The 13,102-nt window shown below is 41.8% G+C and overlaps 1 protein-coding gene across 3 annotated transcripts in view; it reads right to left on the reverse strand.

Annotated features, from left to right (window-relative positions):
- Positions 1–13,102, reverse strand: part of Dock4 (dedicator of cytokinesis 4) — a 393,633-nt gene that overhangs the window by 173,671 nt on the left and 206,860 nt on the right. For all 3 annotated transcript variants that reach the window (XM_013347825.2, XM_026782419.1, XM_026782413.1), the window contains exons 9-11: positions 3,633–3,714; positions 3,046–3,106; positions 748–880 (exon numbers count right to left, since the gene is read on the reverse strand). In XM_013347825.2, coding sequence (XP_013203279.2) covers positions 748–880; positions 3,046–3,106; positions 3,633–3,714 — 276 coding nt within the window. The remainder of the gene's footprint in view (positions 1–747; positions 881–3,045; positions 3,107–3,632; positions 3,715–13,102) is intronic.

Consider the following 13,102-nt stretch of genomic DNA (forward strand, 5'->3'; position numbering starts at 1 on the left):
CCCGGCTGGAAAGAGGGTCTTAAAAGAGATAATCAAGTTATAATGAGGTTATTGGGGTAAGCTTCGAACCAATATTATTGTGTTTTTACAAAGAGAGATATAGACACAAAGACTTTTGTGCACCAAGGGTCATATGAAGATGAAGGAAGAGGCTGTGGATGCCGTAGCAACAGGAATGGATGCCATAGTAACAGGTATGGATGCTGGAGAGAGCATGGAACAGATCTCTACATAGTCCTTACCCCTGAAGGAAGCAAACTCACTACAGCTTCACCTCGGACTTCTATCCTCCAGAGCTAACTGGAAGATGGTAAACTCGCTGCATAAGGCAAGTTCCTCAGGCTCTGTTACTGAAGCAGCTCCAGTCAGTTAACACACAAAGCAGGAGGGCAACCAGCCGGGCTCCCTCCAGTGATTCTAACTCATTCACAACTTTCTAAGGACAAGTTAACTGTGTAAAGAAATGCTGGTATGTTGTTTAATAGCTAAAGGAGATATCTGTCTGTGTCGACGGTCGACCAAAACCAGTAAATTGCATTCATTGCTTTTCCACTCTGCGGCTCCTCCATCTGGCAGTGGCTCATGGGCTCATCTGGAGCAGGGCTGCAGACTGGAAGGGTTTTGACAAATGACTCAAAAACACCTTTTCTCCTATTGTTCAATTATCCATTAAATGAACATGCACCAGGCAGGATCCTCAGGCACACCCAGTGACCATGCTAAGCCCACCACATGCATGTTTCTTACATGTAGACTTTCAGGACTAGGTCATCCTTTGTCTCTCCTGTTAGAAGGTCCGCGATGCTGAGAACCGCACAGCCGAAAGGTCGCCGGTACTGAACGCTGCAGGCGTTCTTCTTTTCCCCTGCTCCCATCCGACCTGTGCAGTTAGTAAGCAGACATGACCATGAAGACATGTGAGTAAATGCAGCTTAGACACAGACACAGGTACAGGACAGCTCACATGCAACGGAACCAGGTGCTGACAAGGAAATGCCTTAGGGCAAAGGAGACTTCACTTCAAATAAGGACTCATGTCTAATCACACATGTCTGACCTTGAGCAAGAGGCTTAAACTCTGAAAATGAACAGAACATGACACATGTGTAGAAACACAAATATTGGAGTAGATCTTATGTATGGGAAGCATCTTCTTGCTTTGATAACTCGTGAAATCATCCCATAATGTACAAATCATTAAGAACAGTTGTGGTACCCATTCCATCTTCTACCTTAAATAATGTATATTCAAAATCACTTAAAATTTTTAACTTTGGTTCTATATCCTTTGATACCATGTCCTGGGACATGACTGTAACCCCAGCACTTGGAGGTCAAGATGAGCTTCTGAGAGCAATGCCACCTTGGGCTGTCTAGCAAGCTCCTGTCTCAAAATCAAAAACAAAATGATTCACATATGGAAGAAATCAGATTGGAGCCTCTGAACATAACAAGCACAAGTGATCAAATGCCTTGACCCTGCCTGGGGACACAGGCACGTTCCAACTCAGTCCTGCGGGGTGCTTGTGGGGTGGTTCTGACAGTTAAAACATTTTAGCTCATTTTAAATCTTCAAGTGATTATAATAATTTTAGTTTTTCATATGGGTGTTTTGCTGTGCACCACATGGGTGCAGTGCTCGCAGATGCCAGAAGAGGGCACCGGATCCCTTGGAACTGGCATTATAAACAGCTCTGATCTACCATGTGAGGGCTGGGGATCAAATCCAGGTCCTCTGGAAGTTAAGTGTGCTCAACCACTTTTTCACCTCTCCAGTCCTTGTTGAGTATATTAATACATGCAAAGGGCGCATTGTTTCTTATTGGTATTTAGCTAACAGTCATTATTTTTGTAGACTACAAACAAGATGCTGGAGCTGAAATAGTGAGCTAACAGAGATGGAAATTAGTAAACTAGAACCCCAACAGGTCCGTATTTTATTTCCCATCTGAGCAGCACTCTACAGTGTATACGGATGGATCTGGTACACACACACACACACACACACACACACACACACACACCCGTCTAATCTTAAAGAAGAAAAAAAAGATGGCACTGTTCGATTTGCTATGTGTCAGTCAGTCTTTCTTTTTTACCATCCTTCTTTCTCTAGTACACGCTGTGGAGAAGGCGGACTGAGAAGCCCTGCTCTCTCTGGGGAAGACCCTGCACTAAGCTTCCCCAATTTGCTCCAGTTGGTTTCCCCCCTCTCGTCCCTGGACACAGTCTGAGGATCTCTTTTCTGCCTCTGTGGGCAAACACAGCTTTGGTGCAATCACAGCCAGAAAGATTTGATGCTAGTCTTGGTGTTCTCAGCTGTAAGACTGATGATAACAATTCAGTTCTGGGTGGTTTCCAGGAAAGTCCTCTCAAAAGGAGGAAAGAGGAGAGGAAGATACAGTACTGAACAGCCAGCTAAGCACCACAAAGGAAGAACAGAGGATGGTGTTACCTAGGACTCTGGGATGAGCAGAGGTTCGAAACCTAACTTCTCTTTTTATGTTCCTTCTTTTCTTTCCAAATCAGGACTTGGCCATAAATTCCCAGAACTGAGGCGTTACTGCTTTTGCTTTTGGCAGCCAGTAAGGGTCAGTATGCCCTTTTCCCAGTAAAGCAGGTACAAGTGACATTCTATAAAAAGCAAGAAGCATCTGTCCTTGACAGATAATAATCTTCCCTTTAATTTCACTGCATCAAGAACACTGTCAGATAAGTCTTAACCTTTCTCAAGTGCTTTACTTTAGTTTTATTGCTGATTAATTTCTAATGATGGAACCAATAACTACTGTGTTGCAAGGATTTAGTTGACCAATAGGGAGTAGGGATAGGTAGGTAATTCCTACATCAACATTTATTTTGATGACTTATGATCATGAAAATTTTGTGAGGGGGAAAACGACAGTCACTAACAAGATAGCTATATCTTGCTATATACATACATATATACACATACATATATATCTTGATATACACATACACACTATACCAAATCACAGAGACCCCATGGGTATCACTCCCAACAGCCACAAGTGCAGAACTTACCGATTCGGATAATGTGTACAGTGATGTAGATGTCCTTCCTGAGGTCACTGCTACCTAAATCCTAGTGAGAAACAAAGGTTGGTTATTTTAGAATTCTTATTCTGTGCAGCCACACTCAAAAGCTTTGTGTGGTCTCTCACAAGCAAGGATGAAGATCCACATAGATATCGGCCATGGAATGCCTGAGGCAGCAGGACACTGTTCAAATCCAGGTATAAATACAGCACTGCTGCTGATGAGCCCATGGAAAACATTTAGGAATTAAGACCATCATCAGACCATTGCTGATCAAATCTCTTATTCGTTCATTAAGCCCTTGAGAAATGTGCACTAGACAGCCAACACCGTGCCTGGCCCAGCCAGCCACCACCAGGCTTTTGCAAGAGTCTCCCAGAGTCGGCAGTACTCTAACAGGTGTTTGCAACAGAGTAAAAAACACAGCAAAAGAAGCAAAGTCCACTGGGATTGAAGTCACGCAGAACTCCAGCTATTGCGATCTGTGAGCTATTTAAAACGTTTAAGCAGAGTCACGGCTCTATCTTTCAACCACTTAATTCTGCTAAGCAATAAAGAGAGGGTGCACTTACCACAAACAGAGAGCAGTGTCGGTCCGGTTTATCCGGGGCCTTAGGAAGCCCATTTCTATTCAGTCTCAAGAAAAATCTCTCACTACAAGGGAAAGACAGTTGAATACTTAGGAAATCATTCCATATTTATCTTTTTCTAACTGTTCTTGAAAGCTCAACACCAAAGAGCACTGAATACAGCAAACACTTCATTTCTGACAGAACTGGCAAAGCAGGAACTGTACACAGGCATACACGAAAAATTAGCCTTCCCAGCCAGAGGATGTTTCCCCGTCAGTTATCACTGTATTGTTCTGAACAGTAGAAAACAATGCACATCATGAGACAGTCCAGTCCAGTCCTCCCTGTGTTTACAGCTAAGCTGTTTCAATGATTTACATCATATTGCTTAATTTAGATTAATAAATGCCTTTGTAGTTCATGGTCTTCTATGTTTCTTCAAAACACAGATAGATGCTTCAATTCATGAAGCTTGAATTTACTTTGATCTACAAGTAGACAGAGCCTATATCGGATAATACAGTGTCACCCAGGTTTAGAGCAAACACAAATGACTCACTCTGTCACTCAGCCAGTTATTTAAGACCATAAATGTTTGAGGATACTGTATATATTAAAGGTAATGTAGGACAGATTTATTTATGTTCAAAAATTAAAATGATCGCCTACCCAAGAAATATTAATACATCCACTATCTCTAGCTTTCAATCCCCCACTAAGTTTCAAAATCGGATGGAAGAATCAAATAACTGGCTGCCCCAGGCAGGGAACACAAAACCAATATCCACGAATGTGAAATGATCACATGATTGTGACCTTGGCTACTGCAGGTTCAGCTCAGTGAAGTGGGCGGCACACGGGGTGCTAAACATCGGCGTATAACCTACCGGCTTACACATTACATTCATCTCCATATCCTTGCCTTAAATAATGACTCTACCACTCAAATGCTACAAGGGGGACAATGAGAGCCAGAAACAGACCTCTAAGGGAGGACATGGGCTTCAATTTACAACGCCTTGGCAACACTTCTATTCTCTTTTGTGATGGATGGAGACATTTAACAGATTCAACTGCCTGGCTAACCTCCCCGTTTTCTTATATTATGCCTATTCTTGACCTCTCATATGAGACAGGGCAACCAATACACATTTATATGGGGCCATGCTCATTTCTCTTAGCTAAGCATCTTCTACAGAGTAGGTGGCCGACATAGAGTGAAGGGGGAGAAGATAAATTGCTGTGAAGTTCTTCAACTGAAATAACAATGGCCATGTGAGTCTGAAATGCAGGATGGGAGGAACAAATACAACTGGGGATGTGAAGTGAAAAAGTCTCGTCCATTGCTCATCATATATATGCATTGACATACATGCATATTTTTCTGTCCACAATCAAAGAACTCACGTGACTAAGAGTTGAAGATCATCTCTCCTCATTTGAAAGTTTTATAGTTAAATTATTTTTCTATTCTACATAAATATTGGGCAAATATTTCACTAATATGGAAAATATAAACAGTTGTGGTCATGAGCACTTGTGAGGCTGAGACCAGAGCATTTCGCTGAGTTTGAGGCCAGCCTGGGATACAGGACAGCCAGGACTACATAAGAAGTCCCTGTCTTGAAATCCAGAATGAAAAGGGCACTGTCATCTGTGTCTCTGGGATCAACGTGTGGCACTGGCTGTCACACCTGACCCCAAGGCATCAGACTAACTTTTGCTGCACCTTCCGTGCCCATGGGGATGAAGGAAACACTAATTTTGATTCAGCAGCCTACAAAGCAGTGCCTAGTTGAAATTTGTTTCCTCACAAGTTTGTTTTTGTCAAAAATATGACTCGGGATATAAATTCTAGTGAACAAAGACAAAACTCCCCAAAGATTTAAGATTGTTATTTTATTTAGTGAAAACTGCTAAGGTTTAAGTAGGCTCAAGGTTTAAAAGGTTGTGATGCCTAGCTTCACTAATCCATCACTAACATGCAGGTGCTAGTTATACCTTAGCACACAACACAAGCAGTGCGTGCCCCTGATCTGCATGGTGGACAGTGTGCCCATGCCATGCTGTGAATGGGCTTCGGTGTGAAGCTCCTTCTATCATCACTGAAACACTCTGAAAGTTTCAAACTACATTATGATTTAGCCACTAGATGATGAAAACTATGCACAGCAATAAAACTAACATGCAAAAAAACCTATCAGACATTTTATGTATTAAAACCCCAACTTTAATACTGTTACAAAAATTATTCATTGTCTATAAGTCTCATTGGTGTTTGGATTTATCCACTTTTATGTGTCTTCTGAAGAATTCTGTTTGAGAAAGAGATCCTTTTTGCTCTGTCGCTCCTTTAATTTGACTTGTCTAGACAGAATCCTGATTATTCAAGTATTATACTATAGCATATCCTGTCCCAGGAAGAACATCAGTACATACTAAGCCAGCAAAGCATCCTTCAGCTGAAGCATGCCTTGGAGGGGAGGATAAAAATAGGTTGAAAGTGGGTCCTACGGAGCAAGAAGTCGTTTGCAAGTTGTTAGAAACCAGACAGAAAATCTCCACATCCACCAACACCAGTCTATTCATTTGGGGGCACGGGACTGGTCCACAAAATCAGTTTCCTTTCAGTTCTAGCTGATAGCGCGACTACTTATCCAGCAAGTAGTTTTAGGAAAGCGATGCACTTCAGCATCTCTGAGCTATAACTCCCTACTCTCACATTTGGAGAACATCATCATAATGTATGTTTCCCGAGCCAGGAGAGAAAGCAAACAAGTCCAAGCTAGCTCACTTTAGCACATCTGGTGGCCTCGGGACAGTGACGTGTGAGGGCTAATGGCCACACACAAACGTGTTTCTGATGCTCTGTTGCAGGCTCGCCTCTACTGCAGTCCTCTGGTCAGAGTGAGAGAGAAGTACTTGATATTTTGTAAACTTACAAGTGTCTTATTACAAGATGTGCAAGCCCCACTGGGTGTTCCTATTCCTCTCTGCAGCAGAAGTTTGTGCGCCTGTCTCATACCACCAGCAGCTAGGATGTCCTTTGTAATTAGCAGCGCTGTACCTCCTCAGCCTCTACCAAGGACTTGGCAGTTCTTGACTAGACTAAACAATCTTTTAAGGCAAAACAAAACTAGAAACAAAGAATTTCAGATATCTGGAAAGCTTTAAAGCCCTCTCAGCGTTCCCTTTCTTCATGCGGCCTGAAAAGTCCGTTTCTAGTAGGAAAACAGGCAGGGTTTCCCAGCAACACCTCAACAATGGTGCCCCGTGAGCTTCTGTTAAGTCACCTAATTGGCAGATGGTAGCTCTGAATTCTAAGTCATTTCACCTTCCCTTCTCTCTATGGACATATTACATCTTTATTACATGAATTAGGATAAATAAAATGCACTGTGGTACAGTATTTAAGATGTAAACATAATATAAAAAAATCCAGTAACAAGAAAACCTATGGTGACGTGATGTTTTCTAATGCTTTCTTCTTAAATATTAAAATATTTTTGTCAGGAACACTGGGAAGTAAAAGTTGATATATCATCATTAGAGAACAAACATCATGACTCGAATTCCTTTTCTACTGCCATGGTCTCCTAGAGGAAGAACTTCACTACTGGGGAAGTTTAGAGCCACCTGAATTCTATATGTGAGCCATTATAAATCTCAACTATAAGTTCTACTGACTAATTCTTTCTTTGGAAATAAAGAACAAATCATAATTATTATTTATAACCTACCTTCATCTAACAATGTTATGAGGGGAAAAACACAATGAAAGAAGAATATAAATGAGCACCCGTGGCAAGGTGCCTGGGCAAATGTAATGAAGGAGGCTGTGGACTCCACGCCAGACTCTATAATTTAGGCTTCACAGAGATCTCATTTAATTCCCACACTGCCCTACTGGGAAGGAACTATTATCATCTCTGTCTGATGCATGAGAGAGCTGGGGCTTGAGATATCAGACAAGTTGCCCAAAAGTACATGGGTAGTCAAGGATGGGGCCATCTAATCAACATCCAGAATCTGACTGGAGAGTCTTGGCTCATACCCACAGTGGTACCCTGTCTTTGACGGAACAGAGAAATTCAGAAATGACAAAGAAGAGTAAGACTATGTTACAAGAAAGAAGCTAAGAAAAGGTTTAAAATGTTTATTTCAAAAGGTTTAAATAAAATTTAAAAATACTTGAAATGAATGAAACTAAAAAACAATTAATAACCTGTGTTTATGGAGGCTACGTCTACCATTGCCTGCTCAGGCCAGCTGTTGAATTATGAGGTCCTAATGAGACCTCTACAAATGAAAAGTACATTCCAACAGTCTGGTTTAGTAGACGTCTCCCTGCAGTGACACAGAATGCCAGGAGAAGCACCTTAAGGACTTGAAGTGACTAGGTCACCTTCTCAGGTCCTCCACCCTTTGCCTCGGTCACTCTGAACCAGGAACCGTTGGTTACAAAGTCTGTGTGGGAGGTCCTGAGGGCCACCAGGCCAGACCCGAGAAAGTCCTTTGGAGAAACAGCATTGAGTGGCCCTGGAGCAGGATAACTCCTATATGAAATGTCCTATTCAAAGAGCAAGGCAATGAAAGAATCTAATGACCAAAGTCAGAAATTTTGATATTTTTATATGACATATTATTATATATTTCAAAGAGATTTATATTTTATAGAAAGATTTTTATATTCTCCAGCATGGACTCATGTTATCACTCTAAGGCTCCTTTCACATAAGAATGGAACTGTTCTGAGGATGGAGAGTTTGAGAAAGTCACACTCCACGGACTTTATTCATAATACGGGGAGTGATTAATATCTGGGGCTGAACCAAGTGTTGCAAAGGATTCTGATGTGAATCGACCTCTAAAAAATTACGAAGAGCACTTCAAAACACTGCTGGGTAAGTCAAACCACCTGAAACTTATTTACAGCCTCCACAGTTAGCAATAGTAAAATGGAAGGGACATTTTAAGGGCATGTCTTTATAAGCCAATAGGAAAACTAAAGGAAGTGTTCTAAACTTTTATAGTCATGTAAACCAACTAAGCAAAAACCAAACCAACATTCAACATAGGATCTTAGAAAATGCAAAGCTACTAGCCTTAGGTTTCGCTATGTTGCGCTATGGTAACAGTTAACACCTATTCAATATTCCAGAAGCTGAGGGAGAAACGGCAGGAGTACCGAGAAGGCAGTGGTATAGGTCAACAGCGTGGACCTTAAAGCCTCCATCTAGAAAGCAATGGAAGGCAAGTGTCAAGGACTCTTAATGGTTTCCCCTACTTCTTCTCAAATGCTTTTTCACTAACAGGGAAAAATGCTTCCAATGATATTTTATAAGAGATTAGACCCCCAAAATATCTCAGAATGCTACCCTAAATATTCCAACCTGGCATAAGGTTGTGGTAATAAAGAAAGAGAGTTAAGAAGCAGGAAATACAGAAATCTCTGCCCTTCCTCAATCTGCCTGAAAGCAGGACACCGACTTATAAAGACCAAAGGTACCAGCCTCCTCTTCCACCTGGGAGAACAGTGTTGCCCAACAAAGACCACAGCAGGCCTCTGGGGGCCTGGAGATGGCAGCAGATGTGCTACACATAGCGCTTTTATGAATCACCCTTGGCCATTTATTTGCCTTCCCACAAATTGTTGACCCTTAGAAACTCGATATCTTCCCTTGTTTAGTCACTTCTCTTAAAATGCAGCTTGTTTTGAAGATGCTGTGTAGGCTGGAATTCAAACCACCTCTGAGAATTACTCATTCCCTGGCTACCTCCCATGTGTAGATTAAATATTCATCATCATTATCATCAACATCACCATCATCACCATCATCATAGTTTTGAGACATTCTGTTGCCAGTTTGTCTTAGAACCATGCAACCCAAGCTGGCCTCATCCTCATGATTCTCCTGCTTCTTTCTGCTTCCAAGAGCCTGGGTTAAAGGTCTGTGCCAACCCATCCAGTGTCCCTTCTTCCCTCAGTTAATCTCATCTGTAACAAAAGGCTGAGGAAAAAAAATCACCCCCTTTCACCCCAAGGCCAAGCAGAGAGCTATAACTGTATCCTTTGCTTCAACTGGTTACAAGGAACACTTGAAATGGAAAAGTTTCAAGAGCATCATGACAGGCTGAGTTAATGCTGCTGTCCCAGGTCACTGTGAAAAGTGAACAGGAGGTGTGGAAGCATCCCTAAGATACTTTCTGGACCTTGAGATGTGATTTCCCTGGGTACATGAAGGATGGAGAGCCCCTCCTCTGGTGTGGTACTACTTTCTCCTCTAATTAATGCTCAATTCATAACCAGGAGATCTTGATTTATTTTGATGAATGTTCAAAAGCATTTTTCCATGACTAATTAGTTACATTAAAGAGCCCTTTTTAGTTCCCAAAGCTCAGGTCTTAACACATCTCTATTGCTGTCTGTCTTTTATGGCTTTCTTAAGTGGCTACAAGCAGGCCACAATGCCCTGCAATCCCATGGACAAAGACTTTCTCCTTTTCCTCCCCAAGCACTGATAGGACTTCCCTTTGCAAGTCTTACGGAGAAGATCATTAGTGTGCTAATTTTAAAGCTATAGTAGCATTACAACCATGATATCTTTGAATTAAAAGAAATGGAGCTGATGAGGGAGGGGGACTTGATCGGGGGAGGGGGAGGGAAATGGGAGGCGGTGTCGGGGAGGAGGCAGAAATCTTTAATAAATAAATAAATTTAAAAAAATGGAAAAGGAAACCATAGATAGGCTGTGCACAACACAATCCTTTACCTAAGACAGCAGCAGACTTGTTAACAGGTCAGGCTAGGTTCACCGAGTACATACCAGCTATGGAGAGACTGACCATACAATCTGAGGCTCTGTCTGGTAAAGGATCCAGCTCAATGTTACATAAGAAGATACATTTTTAAAGTATAGCTAAGATTACTACAATTTTCACTATCAAAATAAGTCAATTTAAGCTCTGTGTAAAATTCTTAGACAAACATTGTTTATCTAAGATTTCGGAAAATATGTATCAAGGATACTCTGAAAAAGGACTTCAACATCTTAACAAATAACCCCAGAATTGTCAAATGGGATTATGCAACATTAAGAGTCTGTATAGCAAAAAAGCAATCAGCAGACTAAAGAAACATGCCTACAGAATGAGGGGGAAATCTTTGCCAATTTCACATCAATCAGGGGACTAATATCCAGAGTGCATAAAGAACTATATACTGCCAACCCCCAAATTATCCAATCATTGATGGGGCTCACAAACTGAACAGACTGTTCCTTGAATGAAATCTTTGTAAACACCTTTAGCCATCAGTGAAATGTCTACTGAAATTAGTTTACAATTCTATTTCCTGAACAGTCAGAAGAGTCCATTAAGAAATGGTGATGCACGCCTTTAATCCCAGCACTCGGGAGGCAGAAGCAGGCAGATCTCTGTGAGTTCGAGACCAGCCTGGTCTACAAGAGCGTTCCAGGACAGCCAGGACTACTACACAGAGAAACCTTGTCTCAAAAAAAAACCAAAGAAAGGAAGGAAGGAAGGAAGGAAGGAAGGAAGGAAGGAAGGAAGGAAGGAAGGAAAAGAAAAGAAATCAGTGGCAAACGATGTTAGCAAGGATGCAGGGCAAGAGGAGGAGTCACAATACATGGACAGTAGGAATGGAAATTGGTAGATCTACTATGGAAATCAGTATAAAGGCTTTTCAGAAAATTAAAAATACAACTGTCATGGTTCGGCCACACCACTCCTGTGTTGAGACACAGAGGACTCGAAGCCCAGGGACACTGCAGATCCGTGCTTATTTTCTGGGCTAGTCACAATAGTAAAGCAACAGAACCAGCCTAAATGTAAACCAACAGAAGAATTACTATATATCACTATATTAAAAAGAAGAATAACACAGGCCCAGAGACAAATACCACATTTCATCTCATTTGCAGGTTTGACATCTACGTGTGTATAGAAACATGTCCAAGAGTGCGTGTCTCTCTCTATGTAACCTAAAAAGTAGAAACTGAAAAGAGGGGAAGAGAATCATGGCACACTGTGAAATGAAAGCAGAATGGGGTACCACTTGGGGAGGGAAGTGCGACCAGCAAGAACTGGACAGGAGGTGAGCGATGACGAGGGCGTCATGGGAGGAGGATGGATTAGATAAAGTCTAATCACACCTGTCTGCAATGCCCTCTAGCCCTGTTATTTAGGATTCTGACTAAGAACAAGTGGGAGGGAGGCGCTTGCTTTAGCCTTTCTCCAAGAACAAGCCCTCAGCAGAGGAAGCAGAAGGAGACTCTGGCTAGGGCGACAGTCAAGAAAAACAAGGTCAGGAAGTATGACAATCTGCGTGAAGGAAGAGTGTCTCGGGCCCATTCTTTCTGGAATGCGCTGAATTTGAGCACGGTAAAAACTGTACCCTTCCCATTCTTCGAGGGAGAAGTCAATGTGACCTATTTACAGTAGTTATTCTGAGTCCGCGAAATCCTGCCCTCCTTGTTAGGAGCCCGTGTTTAATAAGGAATGTTGAAAACAAGCAACCAAAGCTCTTCCTAAGCACTTTGTGGTGAAGTAGGCATTTAAAAAAAAATCAATAAATAAAGGTTAAGAAGCCACAAATGAAAACAGAATGATTAAATGAAAACCCATGTAATTCAAGCCCCTTTAAACAATAAATAAATCTTTCATGTATTTTGTTTTTAATCCCAAAAGGATGTTCTGAAGGCTGTTTTTAATTGTTGATTTTACTTTTATTTTATGACTATTAAATCCAGGATATGAATGGTGGCACATGGCTATTATCCCAGTACTCTGCAGGCACAGGTGACACAAGCAGGAAGATCACTAGGAGTTCAAGGCCAGCCTGGTCTACTTAGCAAGTTCCAGGCTAGTGAGGACTACATAGTGAGACAATCTCAAAAAAGAAAAACAAAACAAAAAACAACAAAATGCATAGTGACTAACATACTTTTATATATGATGCTACAAAAGGAATGATTCAGAAACTGTCTTTAATTTTCTCAACATTTGTAATCTAAGTAGAAGACAAGATTTGGGAGGTCATGGTTTTTATACACCTTTCCCTAGATGAGCATTTGGCCTTAAGGGGGAAGCTACTTGCTGGCTGACTAAATGCACGAATGAGCAACCTTTAATAATTGCACAGCGACGGTGTGACATGCACAAGCCTAACTGGCAGAAAGCAGACACACCCTGCTTGGCTTTCAATCCCAAACTTCCAAATGCTTCGGGAGGAATGCCAGGCATTTATCTGATGATTTCTGTGTGCTTTTTAGCACGACAGGGTTTGCAAACGATGGCTCCCGGGAGACGGGTCTGAGAGCACAGCCCCGATTAGCTCAGTGTAACATGAAACAGCTCTTAGGGATGCACTCAACACTCTGACTCTCTTAGTAAGGAGCACATCCCCCCTGGAGGCGAAGGAGGATGGCCAAGATGAAGGTACTAATGGC

This window comes from Microtus ochrogaster, chromosome 1 (assembly GCF_000317375.1).
Source record: "Microtus ochrogaster isolate Prairie Vole_2 chromosome 1, MicOch1.0, whole genome shotgun sequence".
Taxonomy (NCBI): domain Eukaryota; kingdom Metazoa; phylum Chordata; class Mammalia; order Rodentia; family Cricetidae; genus Microtus; species Microtus ochrogaster.